Source organism: Nerophis ophidion, linkage group LG12 (assembly GCF_033978795.1).
Source record: "Nerophis ophidion isolate RoL-2023_Sa linkage group LG12, RoL_Noph_v1.0, whole genome shotgun sequence".
In the NCBI taxonomy this organism is placed as follows: Eukaryota; Metazoa; Chordata; class Actinopteri; order Syngnathiformes; family Syngnathidae; genus Nerophis; species Nerophis ophidion.
In genome coordinates, this window is record NC_084622.1 from 24,708,088 (window position 1) to 24,726,043 (window position 17,956).

Consider the following 17,956-nt stretch of genomic DNA (forward strand, 5'->3'; position numbering starts at 1 on the left):
CCATTTCAGTAGGTGGCGGTAATGCACACCAGAAGATTGCTTGCCAACCGCCATTAAACAAAGAAACAAGAAGAACGTTGACGTCATTTCTCAGAGAGCGCGCGACGGTTGAAAGGAAAACAACGGCGGCAAAGTTCTTGTGAAAAGTACCGATGGCCTCTAAGGTGTTATCTAGTGTCAAGGCGTTCTTCAGCACGCTTAAGTAAGTTCGTGTTTAAATACATTGTTTTTTCATCTATGGTAGAAACGTTTTTAATTTGAATGTGTTCCTATCTGTGTTGCTAACACCAACAGTACTAATGCTATCTAGTTATTGCTTTGCTGTTTATAGATCACTTCAAGAGGATAAAAACAGCGATTCGTGTACTTATGAGGTATTTCTCTCTCTCTCTTGTTGGTTTTCTTATAACATTTGCAATTAAGATTAATGTATAGATTTACAGGATGATATCCAAATATTGAAGAGGAACGGGGACAGTATTCCAGTGCTGGATTTGGAGTGTGGGAACCAAGAAGTGTTCATTTGTGAAAAAGCAGTGAGCATCGTTAAATCTGCAGACAAATAACGTAATTTGCTTGCCTGTACAGCGAGGCTTTTAACGTTTTTGACTGGCTTTCACTTCAGGTTCTCAGACTAAATGACTCTGATGATGAGGCAAGTCTTGAGACATCAACATGCACTAATGGCGATGTGTTCACTGCCTTCCAGACTGATCTGCCACCACAGCCACTCACCATCAGAAAAGCAAGGTGACTATAGCTTTTTCGCTTAATTGGTCTTACACAATGGACCACTGAATTAAGACGTGACGATCATACTTGCCAACCCTATTGATTCTCTCGGGAGACTCTCGAATTTAAGTGCCCCTCCCGAAAATCTCCCGGTGCAACCATTCTACTGGATTTCTCCCGATTTCCACCCGGTCAACAATATTGGGGGCGTGCCTTAAAGCAGTGTTTTTCAACCTTTTTTCAGTAATGTACCCCCCAGCGTTCCTAGCGGTACTAAATGATATAGCTCCCGTGAGAAGAGTCAGGATCAAAGCCCGCTCTGAACCATGGATCAATCCAAACCTGTTAGCTGCCATAAAAGACAGAGACAGAAATACTTTGAATACCAAAAGTGTAAAACCGAAGTAAATAAACAACCCAATAATAATAACCTCAGTCCATTCCTTTCAACGCTCAAAAAGCAATGCAATAAATTAAGAAATAAGACAAACAACCTGACTAAATCCTTAAAAAAAAATTATATCAACGACAAAATAGAGGAAAACACAAATAAGCCACGTGAGCTCTGGAAAATATCTTAACAACCAGCTTCCTGGATGCAGCCAGAAACTTAAAACCAGACTCACCAACATCAACATCAAGGAGGGTGACTCTCTCACTACGGACAAAATGGAAGTAGCAAGCAGACTTAACACCTTTTTCACCAGCATAGCCACAACTCTCTTTAACAAGCTGTCCCATCACTCTGGTCGCTTTGGTGTAGAAAACATTAAAACCTTCTACAGAAAGCTAGGAGTAATCAACAACAGTTTCAATATTAGAAATGGTCTCAGTTAACGAGGTGCTTAATAAATTGAGCGCGCTCCACCCAAACAAGGCCACCGGCCTTGACAATATCCCCTCCAGATTCCTCATGGACTCTGCCACCACCATTGCCCCAATAATCACTCATATAATAAACCTCTCAATCAAACAAGGCCAAGTACCCAAGGATTTCAAGATAGCAAGAGTAACCCCCCTTTATAAAAAAGGAAGCAAATTAGAACCTGGGAACTACCGACCTGTTTCTATTCTCAGTTCCATTTCGAAAGTAATGGAAAAAATAGTTTATGAACAGGTTGATAGATACCTTGCTACTAATAAACTAATGTACAAATTACAATCTGGCTTCAGAACTAACCACTCCACTGACACAAGCCTTCTCTATCTGACCGACCACATCAAACATGAGGTGGACGCGGGCAAATACTGCGGCATGGTCATGCTGGACATTCAGAAGGCCTTTGACACCGTTAACCACGCTATACTGTTGGATAAGCTCAGAGCAATCGGATTTGATAAAACCTCATCGAGCTGGATGCAATCTTACTTGGAGGGGAGGAAACAGGTGGTAGAGGTGAACAGCTCTGTGTCCCCTCCCCTCTCAGTAAGCTGTGGAGTCCCTTAAGGCAGTATACTAGGACCTTTACTGTTCCTAATATACGTAAATGACATGTCATCAGCATGCCACCGTGAATTGTTCCTGTTTGCGGATGACTCGGCCCTGCTGGTATCCGGCAAGGACAAGTCACAGGTGGAACAAATCCTCAGTGCTGAACTCCTTAATATTTGCACCTGGCTCGCTGACAACAAGCTATCTATGCACTTTGGTAAAACGGAATGCATCTTATTTGGGTCCCATATCAACCTTAAGAAAGTCAGTGACTTCACTATTAAAGTGGGTGACATTGTTATCACCAGGAAGGATGAGATCACCTACCCAGGTTCCATTCTAGAGGCTAATCTTTCCTGTGATAAAATGGCAACCAAGGTAATCAAAAAGGTCAACCAAAGAACGAGATTCCTCTACAGAATCTCCTCTGGTCAACAAAAGCACCTTGAAGATTCTAACGGGAACTCTCTTTTAAACCTTTTTTCAGTTACGCTTGCACCTCCTGGTACCCCAGCACCTCCAAAACCCTCAAATCTAGACTCTAAACATCCCAGAATAAGCTAGTCTGGTTACTTTTAGACCTTCACCCCAGATCACACCTCACTCCAACCCACTTCTCCAAAGTGTGCTGGCTCAGGGTGGAGGACAGAGTAAAACAACTTGCACTGAGCCCAGTTTATAAAATCCGCTACACCTCCCTGATACCGAAGTACATGTCAAACTACTTCCTTAACATAAATGACCGCCAAACCACAACACCAGGGGGAGCTCAACAAACCACGTTAAACCCAGATTCCGATCTAACAAAGGTCTTAACTCATACTCTTTTTTTTCATTTTTATTTTATGCCACATCAATGTGGAATGCACTCCCAACAGGTGTAAAAGTAGGTGCATCTCTATCCTCCAGGCAACTTCAACCCTTTACTAATACCCTCCTCCATTCACATCCCATCTCCCCGGATTATAAATAACCTAATGTAAATAATCAAATATACTTTTAATGTATTTACTTGCTCTTATGCTATCTGAACTCACTATGTTCTCTGCTCGCTGTACATATCCTACCAAGTAAGACCTACACTGTTTCAATGTCCATTTCTCTGTTGATGCAATTGTTGATGACTTAAATACTGATATCAACCAAAGCTCCTCATCCCACCCCGCGGATTGTAAATAATTTCAATAATTCAATATATATACTATGATGATTAACATGTTTGATGACTGTATTATGCTGATAGTATATATTTGTACCATGAATTGATTAACATGGACCCCGACCTAAACAAGTTGAAAAACTTATTCGGGTGTTGCCATTTAGTGGTCAATTGTACGGAATATGTACTCAGCTGTGCAATCTACTAATAAAAGAATCAGTCAATCAATCAATGTGAACATTTTTTTAATTCAAGTACCCCCTAATCAGAGCAAAGCATTTTTGGTTGAAAAAAGAGATAAACCAGTAAAATACAGCACTATGTCATCAGGTTCTGATTTATTAAATTGTATAATAGTGCAAAATATTGCTCATTTGTAGTGGTCTTTCTTGAACTATTTGGAAAATAAGATATAAAAATAACTAAAAACTTGTTGAAAAATAAACAAGTGATTCAATTATAAATAAAGATTTCTAAACATAGAAGTAATCATCAACTTAAAGTGCCCTCTTTGGGGATTGTGATAGAGATCCATCTGGATTCATGAACTTAATTCTAAACATTTCTTCACAATTTTTTTTTTTTTAACATCAATATTTATGGAACATGTCCGGAAAAAAATCTAACTGTCAACACTGAATATAGGATTGTTGCATTTCTTTTCACAGTTTATGAACTTAGTCATATTTTGTTGAAGTATTGTTCAATAAATATATTTATAAAAGATTTTTGAATTGTTGCTATTTTTAGAATATTTTTTTAAAATCTCACGTACCCCTTGGCATACTTTTAAGTACCCCCACGGGTACGCGCACCCCTATTTGAGAACCACTGCTTTAAAGGCAGTGCCTTTAGCGTCCTCTACAACCTGTCATCACATCCACCTTTTCCTCCATACAAACAGGGTGTCGGGTCTGTCACATAATATATGCGGCTCCTACAGACACACACACACACACACAAGTGAATGCAAGGCATACTTGATCAACAGCCATACACGTCACACTGATGTTGGCCGTATAAACAACTTTATAACTGTTACAAATATGCAACACATTGTGAACCCACACCAATCAAGAATGACAAACACATTTCAGGAGAACATCCGCACCATAACACAACAGAACAAATACCCAGAAACCCTTGCAGCACTAACCGGGACACTGCAATATACACCCCCACTACCACTAACCCCCCCCGACACTGCCCACCTGAACACCCCCCCACCCCATCTCCCGAATTCGGAGGCCTCAAGGTTGGCAAGTATGGTGACAATGGGACAAAACAAATGACCATGTCAATACTCTTTTTTTTTTTTTTTTTTTTTTTTTGTGTGTCTTTTTTTTTGTCTTCGTAAACATGTTTTTCTTTTAAAGGCAGTTGCTGTCTTTCTACACATTATCGCATAACGCCAACGTTCATGCCGTGGACGATCATGTCCTACCACCTCTGTGGATACGATGTGACATGTCCGATCCAGCCCAGACAACCTGGCTTGGAGCTAAAGGAGTATATGTGGGGAACAAAGTGTCCGGTGTCAAATTATACTCCGTCACGTGCAAAGGTGTTTAGCTTTTTAACTTCATTCCTGTTTGTATGATGCTTTACCAGTCATGTAAATAAGAACCCTATCTGTGGCTTGTTTTTTAAAGGCGCCGTGGTGAACAAAAAACAGTTAATGACTTTAGACGAGGTGAAACGGGAGCACAAGAAACGGCATCACACATCCACAGTAAGCAAATGTCTCATTTGTCCTGTCAAACGATTCAATTTTAATCAGATTAATCTCAGGGTTGATGTGGATTCATTGTGATTAATCAGAATGACTTTTGAAATGCATTGCCAGAGGCGTTGCAGATGAGTCTATTGCAGGCCATGGCAATTATTTTTACTCAGGGGCCAAATTTTGAAAAAAATATGTGTCTGGGGGCTGGTATATTTAAATTTAGGAACACTAATACAAAACCTCACAATAATGACTGATTGAATGCTAAAAACATTATGAAAGACCGCCTTAATAAACGGAACAGAGTTAGATTTTTTTTACTGAATGAGACACCCAGAATGTACATGAAAATAAAGAATGTGGGATTTACAATATAAACTATGAACGATAAAGCTCTGAATATTGACAACATATGAACGTCACATCCCCTCTCGATCGACATTTTACAATTAAGCGAAACACAACAAAAATGCAACAAACGCAATGAAATATGAACGAAAAGGGTAAAAAAGAAAAACACCAGCATTCTGATATATCACTAAGCTTTAGAACTTTGTTGTAAAAATCTTCTTCCACGTCTGTCCCTGACACCTGCATTTTTAGGCTTGCTCCGTAAACACTGTGGAAACGCTCCCCACCCACACTGTTTGGTGCCTCGTCTGAGCTGCTGTGACTTAGATTACCATAGTAACTAGTATATCATGCAAAAGCGCAGATTCCAACCATTGAAATACTTTGTATGGTTTAAGACTTACAGTCATTTGAAAACATCACTGCACATAATAACGGCAGCTACAATTCCTTAAAGATCTAAAAAAATGATTTGGGAATGTCCGGCGGGCCAGGTGGAAAAGCTTAACCCCCGGGCCTTAATTTGCCCAGGTTTGGTCTATTGCGATCGGAATAATAAGGTTTGATTAATTAGCACTAAATCATTAATTCTGGATTTTTCTGTCACTCAATGTAAACACTTGTTATGGATTCTAGATGGCGATTAAAGGAAGTGCCCGTTTCATCTTGTTTGGCTCCAGTGTAGTTGAAAACACTACAATAGAATCCAACAGTAGTGTGACAGTGGATTTCAAGTGGAGCCAAGTGGAGAGTGTCCTCGAGACACCGCCGCTGTCCTCTACAGCCACACTGGTAAGCAGTGCTCAACGCAAAGGTCGACCTTCTTTCGCATACATAATGCAAACTTGCTCTAAAATGTTGCAGAATATCAAAGTTGCCTGTGGAGAGATGAGGAGTCCAATGTTTGAGATGTACAGGGAGCTGCAGTTTCTTCAGGTGTGCCTCCAGCAACGTAAGAATGAAATGTTTGCAAACTACACCCCTAGGGGGTAAACTTCTGATCTCTGGCAGGTTCTTGCTGATGGTTTGAGAACGGGTGAGACAGAGTGGTTGGATCCTCTGGAAAGCAAGTCAGCAATAGAACTGACCAAGGACTATATTGAAGGTTGTTGTGAGGGTCTGTTGCACTTTTAAAATATTTTTTACAATAATCCTCCTTTTTAATTTTTGTTAAGATTTACAAAACACTGCAAAGTCCCAACAGGAGCATGTTTCAAAACCAGCACAGGTACTGTATACACACAGCACAAATTTTAGTTACAGTACCTCATTACTTTTGTGTCTCAATATTGTCATAATAACCAGTGCAGTATCTATCATTGTATGTATTGTTGCTGTCCAAAGCGTCTATTACCGTGTTTTATTTAGTTTTTTGATTTTTAATCTCCAATAAATGCAGTTAACTTTTCATCGCACAGTGACATCGTACTTACAGTACAAATGAATGTCACATTTTTGTAGATATAAATGACTAGAGATGGGAAACTTTGGGCACCTTACGATTCAGGAGCTACGGTTTGATAAAAAATCGATCATTGATGCATCTTAAATTTATGTATATTGATGCAATGTCACTTTTTTTTTTTTGTTTCACTAAATAAGTGTTTATCACTTGCAACTTAAAAAAAACTGTGCCTTTGTAACAAGAAACATTTCAATTAATTTGCATCACATTTATTAAATTAATGGAAAGTGTGCAAAACTGGAATGTAATTGGCCTAGAATAAACAAGCTCTCGGTGAGGTGGCTCGCTGCGGTCAGCCGAATTTTAGAACTGTGTGCATTACTTTATTTACAATGAATACATTGACTATTGACATTTACTAATCTATTTTATAATCGTCCATGTCTTAATTTCGATGCATCTAAAAATCGATTATTTCTCCCACTTCTTCAAATGACATGTGAATAGAGACTGTAAAATGCTTTGTCAATAATTATTTATGCAGTATATTTTAAAAATATATGTTTATGTAACATTTTGACAAAATAATTCTATTTATGTGCATATCCATTGTTAAACATTTCACCAATATCCTTTCCAATGTTGCAAAGATTGATTGCCTCTCCGAAAAATTGTGAGTAATTGTCACAAGATAAAAAAAACATTGCAATACTTTTCATTAACATTCCCAAAACAACTTTGTTGTGTTTACAGCTACTAATATTTACCCAAAATTATGCATATGAATATTTTTGGTCTTAATTATATGTTAATCCGTGTTGGCCCTGCGATGAGATGGCGACTTGTCCAGGGTGTAACCCGCCTTCCGCCCGATTATAGCTGAGATAGGCACCAGCGCCCCCCGCGACCCCAAAGGGAATAAGCGGAATAAAATGGATGGAATTTTGTTTTACTGTAATATTTTTGTTATGTGGTTTCTTGCTTTTTTTCTTTGATGCCTATTATTTTTAATCAGCTTTTATCTTTTTGCTATAATGCTCGAGGCAAAGAAAAACTGTTCCAATGTGTTGTTAAGAAGCCTCATCAATTGTGTTTTTGTTTTAAAATGCGACACAGCCAAATCCTGAAAGCGACACTCGTATTTTCAACTCTTTCCTGGAGCGAGGCGATTTGGATTTTGTGGAGCAGTTGTGGGTCCGCATGAGAAAGAGTATGTCAAGTCCTGCTTTAGAGAAGTTAACATTTACATGGTTGTATGGCAACATTTCAGGATGTGATTAATAAACGTGAATGTTTCAGGTGTGACATCATATCAAGACATCACAGACAGCCTGAAGTTGGTCATCGAGGCTTTGACAAAAGGCGACATCAAACCTTGGGTTTGGCCTTTTCTGAGTTGGTCTTCACAGAAAAGTGCTTTGATTTATTGGTTGATGTTTGATTATTTGTATTGTTTGCGCCCCCGCCAGATTCACAGAGACAGTAACAGCTCCCTCAGCAAGCTCATCCTGCAGTCCTACCACCAGCAGATGGAGCATGTGTCACTCACAGGCCTAACGCCTGTCCAGATGTTACTAGAAATGGGCCTGGACAAGATGAGGAAAGATTACATGAACTACCTCATTGGTAAACAAATATTCTCTTTTATTTTGAAGTGTCTTGGTATGAACATAATACAAACCCCGTTTCCATATGAGTTGTGACATTGTGTTGGATGTAAATATAAATGGAATACAATGATTTGCTAATAATTTTCAACCCATTGAAGTTGAATATGCTACAAAGACAACATATTTGATGTTAAAACTGATAAACATCTTTTTTGCAAATAATCGTTAACTTTAGAATTTGACGCCAGCAACACGTGACAAAAAAGTTGTGAAAGTTTGCAATAAATACTGATAAAGTTGAGGAATGCTCATCAAACATCTATTTGGAACATCCCACAGGTGTGCAGGCTAATTGGGATCAGGTGGGTGCCATGATTGGGTATAAAAGCGGCTTCCATGAAATGCTAAGTAATTCACAAACAAGGATGGGGCAAGGGTCACCAATTTGTAAGCAAATTGTCGAACAGTTTTAGAACCACATTTCTCAACGACCTATTGCAAGGAATTTAGGGATTTTACCATCTACGGTCCGTAAAATTATCAAAAGGTTCAGAGAATCTGGAGAAATCACTGCATGTAAGCGATGACATTACGGACTTTTGATCACTCAGGCGGTACTGCATCAAAAACCGACATCAACGTGTAAAGGATATCACCACATGGGCTCAGGAACACTTCAGAAAACCACTGTCAGTAACTACAGTTGGTCGCTACATCTGTAAATGCAAGTTAAAACTACTATGCAAAGCGAATGCCATTTATCAACAACACAGAGGAACGCCGCCAGCTTCGCTGGGCCCGAGCTCATCTAAGATGGACTGATGCAAAGTGGAAAGGTGTTCTGTGGTCTGACGAGTCCACATTTCAAATTATATTTGGAAACTGTGGACGTGGTGTCCTCCGGAACAAGGAGGAAAATAACCATCCATATTTTTATAGGCGCAAACTTCAAAAGCCAGCATCTGTGATGGTATGGGGGTGTATTAGTGCCAAAGGCATGGGTAACTTACACATCTGTGAAGGCACCATTAATGCTGAATGGTCCATACAGGTTTTGGAGCAGCATATGTTGTCATGGACGTCCCTGCTTATTTCAGCAAAACAATGCCAAGCCACGTGTTACAACAGCGTGGCTTCGTAGTAAAAGAGTGCAGGTACTTTCCTGGCCCGCCTGCAGTCCAGACATGTCTCCCATCGAAAATGTGTGGCACATTATGAAGCGTAAAATACGACAACAAGTTGAACAACTTAAGCTGTACATCAAACAAGAATGGTAAAGAATTCCACTTTCAAAGCTTCAAAAATTAGTTTCCTCAGTTCCTAAACGTTTGAGTGTTGTTAAAAGAAAAGGTGATGTAACACGGTGGTGAACATGCCCTTTCTCAACAACTTTGGCACGTGTTGCAGCCATGAAATCATTATTTGCAAAAAAAAAAAGTTTGAGTTTGAACATCAAATATCTTGTCTTTGTAGTCCATTGAATTGAATATGGGTTGAAAAGGATTTGCAAATCATTGTATTCCGTTTATATTTACATCCAACACAATTTCCCAACTCACATGGAAAAGGTGTTTGTATATTGTTAAGTGGAATTGATTTTTGATGAATTTTGTCTTAAAGCATTTGCAGCAAAATGGAACCAATTATCTGGCACCATAAGAGGCGCTGTTGATTAAGTCTCCAATGTTTTTCTGTTCACGTGAACATGAATACTTTCCAAAACCAATCTGCGAATTTCAAACGATCTCCAGCCACAGGAGTGCTTTAAAAAACAAAAAAAAAACCAGTGTCCACATAAAAACACATTCACGGGCTGTCTTGCACATTAGAAGTCCGAAAAACAGCCACAGCTGACTTGGTGCATTTATAATACCTGTGTTTTTCAATGTAGTGACATATTAGATGTGCAAAAGCAGTGAAGTTGGCATGTTTGTAATTTGTAAATAAAAACAGAATACAATGATTTGCAAATCCTTTTCACCTTACATTCAATTGAATAGACGGCAAAGACAAGATATTTAATGTTCCAACTAAGAAACCAATTTTTTTTTTTGCAAATAATCATTACCTTAGAATTTAATGAAAGCAACACATTGCCAATAAAATGGCACAGGGGCATTTTTACCACTGTGTTACATGGCCTTTCCTTTTAACAACCCTCAGTAAATGTTTTGGAACTGAGGAGACCAATTTTTGAAGCTTTTCAGGTGGAATTATTTTGTACTTGATGTACAGCTTAAGTGGTTCAACAGTCTAGGGTCTCCGTTGTGGTATTTTAGGCTTTATATAGCGCCACACATTTTCAATGGGATACAGGTCTGGACTAAAGGCAGTCCAGTCTAGTACCCACACTTTTACTATGAAGTCACAATGTAGCGACAAACTGTAGTTACTGACAGTAGTTTTCTGAAGTGTTCCTGAGCCTATGTGGTGATATCCCTTACACACTGATGTTGCTTTTTGATGCAGTACCGCCTGAGGGGTCGGAGGTCCGTAATTTCATCGCTTACGTGCAGTGATTTCTCCAGATTCTTTGAACCTTTTGATGATATTAGGGACAGTAGATGGTGAAATCTCTAAATTCCTTGCAATAGCTCATTGAGAAATGTTCTTAAACTGTTGGACAATTTGCTCACGCATTTGTTGACAAAGGGATGTCCCTCGCCCCATCCTTGTTTGTGAATGACTGAGCATTTCATGGAAGCTGCTTTTTTACCCAATTGGGGCACCCACCTCTTCCCAATTAGCCTGTTCACCTGTGGGATGTTCCAAATAAGTGTTTCAAACACTTATTTGGACTGTTTCTCAGTCTTTTTTGCCACTTGTGCCAGCTTTTTTGAAACATGTTGCAGGCATCAAATTCCAAATGAGCTAATATTAGCACAAAATAACAGTTTTGTAGTTCGAACGTAATTTTGTCTTTGCAAATCATTATATTCTGTTTTCATTTACGATTTGCACAACGTGCCAATTTCAATAGTTTTGGGTTTTGTACAATGATTTGTACATTATCTTTGAAAATCTGGGACATGGAGCCCAAGAAACTGTTTTTTTTTTTTTTTTGATCGCTCGTGTGTTTGTTAGAAGTCGCTGCATGAAATGAAACCAACACACATAGGCAAAGTCATGTTCTGTTGTGAAATACGGTTTAAAAATTACATAATGTTGGATATTTCTATTAACATAAACCTAAAAGTTGCGTTTTACTTGTTCACACACTCACTGAGCCCGGAGTTTTTAAAAGTCCAGTTGGACTTTTCATTAGTCTCAGTTTTTAAGGACAAAAGTATACATTTCTGTGTGGGCAAGAGGCCAATATTTTTGTTGCTGTGGACATGCCCTAAAGTTGCACAACGTGATTGATGTCCACTATGAAAAGTTGAGCTCCTTTTACTGTAACAATTATTTAATCATTAATTTACCCTGTATTTTTTTATTCAGGTGAAGAATTGACAACTCTGAACAACTTGGTAAGCTGTGACATTTTACCATCAACTCTTCTATAAATGACAAGGTATTCTGAATGACGGGCTTCACGGTGGAAGCGGGGTTAGCGCGTCTGCCTCACAATACGAAGGTCCTGAGTAGTCATTCGTTCAATCCCGAGCTCGGGATCTTTGTGTGGAGTTTGCATGTTCTCCCCGTGACTGCGTGGGTTCCCTCCGGGTACTCCGGCTTCCTCCCACCTCCAAAGACATGCACCTGGGGATAGGTTGATTGGCAACACTAAATTGGCCTAGTGTGTGAATGTGAGTGTGAATGTTGTCTATCTGTGTTGGCCCTGCGGTGATGTGGCGACTTGTCCAGGGTGTACGCCGCCTTCCGCTCGATTGTAGCTGAGGTAGGCACCAGCACCCCCCGCGACCCCAAAAGGAGTAAGCGGTAGAAAAATGGATGGATGGATTCTGAATGACTGTTTTACTTCACAGCATTATTACTTGAGCACAGAGGTGAATCTCCAGGAGCAGGTGATCCGCCTGAGGAAACTGCACCATCTGCTGGAAATAATTGTTACCTGCAGCACCTTCCTGGGTTTGCCCTATGCCAGGCTCTTCCTCTTCACACAGTAAGTCAGATTGATGGCCCATTGCAATAATTTAGAAGGACATGTGTATTTAACTGTACTTTCATAGATCGTGTTTACAGCACTACAAAACGTCACCATATGATGAGGCGCATGAGTTTAACCTGCAAATCAAACCAGCGTTGATCAGCCATTTCTACCAGAAGTAAGGAAGATAATTTATTGTTTCACTCTCTACTTTAAAGCACACAAATCTGATCTTTTCCAACAGCTTTGTATTTTCTTATTGGAAGGCAACCTTAAGTGTAAAGCAGGATACTTCAATGAACTTAAAAAAAACCTGCTAAACTAACTTACGTTTGAAGACAAACTTAATTGATTTTGAGTAAAAAAAACCACCACAAAACATCCTTGCAAAACATGCTTCAGCTGTCTATTTTCTGAGGAGAAACTAAATATTTCTTACTTAAAAATATAATTTACTGTTGTAATAGAATAGAAAAAGCTCCACCCAGCATTCTGCCTGTCCAATACTGTTCAGCTGGTAACACGTGAAATTAGTACATACAGTGGGGCAAAAAAGTATTTAGTCAGCCACCGATTGTGCAAGTTCTGCCACTTAAAATGATGACGGAGGTCTGTAATTTTCGTCATAGATACACTTCAACTGTGAGAGACAGAATGTGAATAAAAAATCCAGGAATTGACATTGTAGGAATTTAAAGTATTTATTTGTAAATTATGGAGGAAAATAAGTATTTGGTCAACCATTCAAAGCTCTCTCTGATGGAAGGAGGTTTTGGCTCAAAATCTCACGATACATGGCCCCATTCATTCTTTCCTTAACACGGATCAATCGTCCTGTCCCCTTAGCAGAAAAACAGCCCCAAAGCATGATGTTTCCACCCCCATGCTTCACAGTAGGTATGGTGTTCTTGGGATGCAACTCAGTATTCTTCTTCCTCCAAACACGGCGAGTTGAGTTTATACCAAAAAGTTCTATTTTGGTTTCATCTGACCCCATGGCATTCTCCCAATCCTCTGCTGTATCATCCATGTATCCATTTTGGTATGAACTCAACTCGTCGTGTTTGGAGGAATACGAATACTGAGTTGCATCCCAAGAACACCATACCTACTGCGAAACATGGGGTTGGAAACTTCATACTCTGGGGCTGTTTTTCTGCTAAGGGGACAGGACGATTGATCCGTGTTAAGGAAAGAATGAATGGGGCCATGTATCGTGAGATTTTGAGCCAAAACCTCCTTCCTTTGACCAAATACTTATTTTCCACGCTAATTTAGAAATAAATTATTTAAAATTCCTTCAATGTGAATTCCTGGATTTTTTTCCACATTCTGTCTCTCACAGTTAAAGTGTACCTACGATAAAAATTACAGACCTCTGTCATTATTTTAAGTGGGAGAATTTGCACAATCGGTGGCTATCTAAATACTTTTTTTGCCCCACTGTAAAAGCCAGATGTTACTAAGTGTGCTGTGTGTGGAGTTTGCATGTGCTCCTCATGCTTGTTGTTTACATTTTCGCTCACTGACCATTATTGACTAGTTCAGGGTGTACTCTGCCTCTGCCATTGTTACCTGGGATAGGCAACTTTACTTTTTAATAGAGAGTTTATGTTTTATATAATTGAGTTTTGTGTGTACATGTTTTTCCCGTCCACAAGTAAAATGTACCTGGCTTGACTTACAGACAGAATCCAGGTGTGTGGGGAGTGGACTTGTCAAGTGGGCAAGGTCTTCACGAAGTCAAGACGTTGTTACAGATCAGCGACAGACCACTGGTGGATCATGTAATCCTTGAAACAGGTTTGTCCTTTCCATGCATATATCAAATATCTGAATAGCATGTTTGTTGATCCATTTTATAGAGCAACAAAATATATAACTGCTGACCTTAATGTGAGTCAAAACAGAGGCCACATGGTTTTCTGTTGATAATATCAATGACTATTGTTTAAGATAAATACATATTTCACGTTATTTTAGTTTTTTAAAATGTATGCAATTAAAAAATAAATAAATAAAATACTGTACTAATAAACTACCGTACTTTTAAAATGTTTCATTTGTAGATCATCCCAACGAAACGGTGAACGAAGACAACATGGAAGCTGCCTATTTCTCCACCTTGGTGTGCTGCAGCCTTGTCAGCTTTGCATAAACTCACCGTGTTAGTTAAGAAAGTTAAGTGAATTTACAAGTCACCAAGTGTGGATATTTTTCACAGCAATATTTTTAATGAGAAGTTTTCATTTCCACATCATAATGAAGTTCAATCCAAATTGTTCACTGTATTTTTGTTCACACACCCAATTCATTAAATATCTGCTTCACTTAAAAATAAATGTGTGTGTGTCTTCTCACGGTTGTGTATTGCGGGCTTTGCTTTTTTTTCTGCTAGTTCCGCCTCTGCAGCAGGAACATAAGGAAGATGGCACTTAGTAAAATGGAGAGTGTGCACACAGTTGGAACAACAATCTCTGTGACCATCTCCATGTGGCTGGTCAGTGGGTCTGGAAAGAACACACACATCTATTAGCAACTGGTGTGCAACACATTTACCTAGTTTTACTAATAAATCATATTCATGCTTAAGCACAGAACTCAAAGGGTTTTTTTTCTCACAAGAATGATGTGCAATTATCATAATTGTTAATGTTGTTTTACTTTGGTGATGCCTTACCATGTATAAGTCTTAGAATATTGGCAGCAGTACTCCGCTGTTCCTCTATTAAAAAAAGAGAAATAACTCAGAGTTGATTAACAATAATATAAATGATTTCAATTAGCAATATTTAATAACCCTTTGAGAACTGCATGCATCTATTAAGATTTATTAGATCGAGCAGCTTTGCACTGTCACCAAGCAAAACTGTTTTATAGCAATCAAGTTCCTCACTTTTATCCTTTAGTTAGGGGTGTCCTGATCCGACATTGGTCTGATATCAATAAAAAAGTATCGGCTTCCATTTAAAATTGCTCTGATACAAGCAGTCTTCAGTATGTTTACTTGTGCAAAGGAGCTAAATGTCCTCTAATGATAACACAAAGTTGGTCTTTTTTGTATTTTAGTGAATTCATTTACAAAAAGGTAAATGGTAGGGTATAGGCCACCAGGATCTATCTGCTACACAACAAGTAAGCACCCAATAGCACACGGGCTAGACATACATGAAAAGTGGTCTTGATTTACCAATGTTGTCATCTAAAAGGTGATATTTGTGTATAAAAACAAGTATCAAAACTGATAGTTTCACATTACTTAGGTCGCGTTATTACTTAACTTAATGAATGATTATGGCCACTAGGTCATAGTGAAGGTCAATTCAAGATGGTTAATAATGAATACATTAGTATTTTTCATACATGCCGTTGTTCTCTGTTTGAGTCATTTAATTTAAACTGTTTTTTTTGTTGTAACATTTCACCCTACAAAATATTAAAAGTTATGATTACAGGTGATGTCGTATCAATTAATATCAGTATTAGAGATGTCCAATACGGGCTTTTTTGCCGATATCCGATATTATCCAACTCTTAATTACCAATACCAATATCAATATATACAATCATGGAATTAACACATTATTATGCCTAATTTTGTTGTGATGCATTAAACAATGTAACAAGGTTTTCCAAAATAAATCAACTCAAGTTATGGAAAAAAATGAAATCATGTTATTATTGAAGTCACAAAGTGCATTATTTTTAACATGCCTCAAATCAGTAGCCTGGAATTTGGGAAGGAGAGCATGAGGAGGTTTGAGGTGAGGGGGGGTAGGGAGTAGCGGGGGGTGTATATTGTAACGTCCCGGAAGAGTTAGTGCTGCAAGGGGTTTGGGGTATTTGTTCTGTTGTGTTACGGTGTGGATGTTCTCCCGAAATGTGTTTGTCATTCTTGTTTGGTGTGGGTTCACAGTGTGGCACATATTTGTAGCAGTGTTAAAGTTGTTTACACGGCCACCCTCAGTGTGACCTTTATGGCTGTTGGCCAAGTATGCTTGCATTCACTTGTGTGTGTGAAAAGCTGTAGATATTATGTGCCTTTAAGGTTTATTGGTGGTCTGTACTTCTCTCTAAGTCCGTGTACACAGCAGCGTTTTAAAAAGTCATGAATGTTACTTTTTGAAACCGATATCGATCATTTCTGATATTACCTTTATAAAGCATCTATCAGCCGATTATATTGGCAGTCCGATGTTATTGGACATCTCTATCAGTTTTGTATCAGACGTGGAAAAGTTGTAATGAGACACCCCTAAATTGTGATTATGCTGTGAAATCCCTCATACACAAAGGTTTTTCAATAGGGCTCGAAAGGGCATGTGACTTTGGAATGCATTGTGGGGCCACAGTAGCCATTTTTGTTGGCCACAGCTTTTGTTTACATGTTTGTACTGTACCTGCGGTAATGTGAGAGAGAACAATGAACTGGATTCAAATGGATCATACAGAATAAAAACATCAATGGACCATATCAAGACAAACTACACCCTCTTCCAGCTACCTCAAAAGCATAAGAAAAATTGGTGGAATTTATTCAAATGAGCACATACTTGTTCTTATGCTTTCTGAACTCACTATGTTTACTTCTCGCTGTACATATCCTACCAAGTCAGAACTACACTGTTTCAATGTCCATTTTTTTAGATGATATAATTGTTGATGACTGAAGTGCTGATAGCAACCAAAACTAATCCCCCCCGAATTGTAAATAATGTGAATAATTCAATGTATATACTATGATGATTAACTTGTGTGATGACTGTATTATGCTGATAGTATATATTTGTACCATGAATTGATTTACGTGGACCCCAACTTAAATGAGTTGAAAAACTTAATCAAGTTTTACCATTTAGTAGTCAATTGTACGAAATTTGTACTGTGCTGTGCAATCCACTAATAAAAGTTTCAATCAATCAATTCTGTGAACAAGAGATTTGAGTAGATTGTCGCCATTGTCAAAGCCAAATTTGTGTATATCTCGTCAACGGAGTTAATTTTTTTTACTGGTGCAAACATTCAAATTGCACGTAGTTAGCCTCCTATTACATGTAAGTCCTTTTAATCACTGTACTATGTCTCAGAAAATAATGCTCATTCATATCCTGCTTCAGCCCGGCTGCACCAAATGATAATATAAATACATTTAATAAAGTCAAATCGTGCGATGAGGTGGCGACTTGTCCAGGGTGTACACAGCCTTCCGCCCAATTGTAGTTGAGATAGGCACCAGCGACCCCAAAGGGAATAAGCGGTAGAAAATGGAAGGATGAAAAATCAAATGCAAATAAGGCAACAAGAGAACAACATCTCTTTTGTAAAGTAAATTTGTACAGCCGATATGGACATCTATATCAACTATATGATTTGCGTGAGAAGCTGGACAGGACAAAAAAAATAAATAAAAGTGATGGCGTTAAGTCATGTTTGATGGTCTCGGGCTCCAGGCTATCCCCGTCTCTTTATTAGCTCACTAAGCCTAGTTCC

The 17,956-nt window shown here is 38.7% G+C and overlaps 2 protein-coding genes across 4 annotated transcripts in view; one reads left to right on the plus strand and one right to left on the minus strand.

Moving 5' to 3' along the window:
- zwilch (zwilch kinetochore protein) lies at positions 1-15,058 on the plus strand. 2 transcript variants are annotated; one of them, XM_061917142.1, is made up of 18 exons: positions 1-202; positions 332-374; positions 444-536; positions 710-750; positions 4,700-4,887; positions 4,976-5,055; positions 6,037-6,192; positions 6,265-6,336; positions 6,412-6,505; positions 6,576-6,628; positions 7,922-8,015; positions 8,105-8,184; positions 8,275-8,431; positions 11,857-11,885; positions 12,345-12,481; positions 12,549-12,644; positions 14,154-14,269; positions 14,536-15,058. In XM_061917142.1, exons 1-18 carry the CDS (start codon positions 153-155, stop codon positions 14,622-14,624), a joined length of 1,668 nt encoding a protein of 555 aa, XP_061773126.1. In that variant the 5' UTR covers positions 1-152; the 3' UTR covers positions 14,625-15,058. The 2 variants fall into 2 exon arrangements, with proteins under 2 accessions (XP_061773126.1, XP_061773125.1); XM_061917141.1 differs by having other exon boundaries at positions 5-202; positions 626-750.
- The window catches only part of lctlb (lactase-like b), a 21,286-nt gene continuing 18,011 nt past the window's right edge, over positions 14,682-17,956 (minus strand). For both annotated transcript variants that reach the window (XM_061917139.1, XM_061917140.1), the window contains one exon: positions 14,682-14,976. In XM_061917139.1, coding sequence (XP_061773123.1) covers positions 14,861-14,976 — 116 coding nt within the window. In that variant the 3' untranslated portion in view covers positions 14,682-14,860. The remainder of the gene's footprint in view (positions 14,977-17,956) is intronic.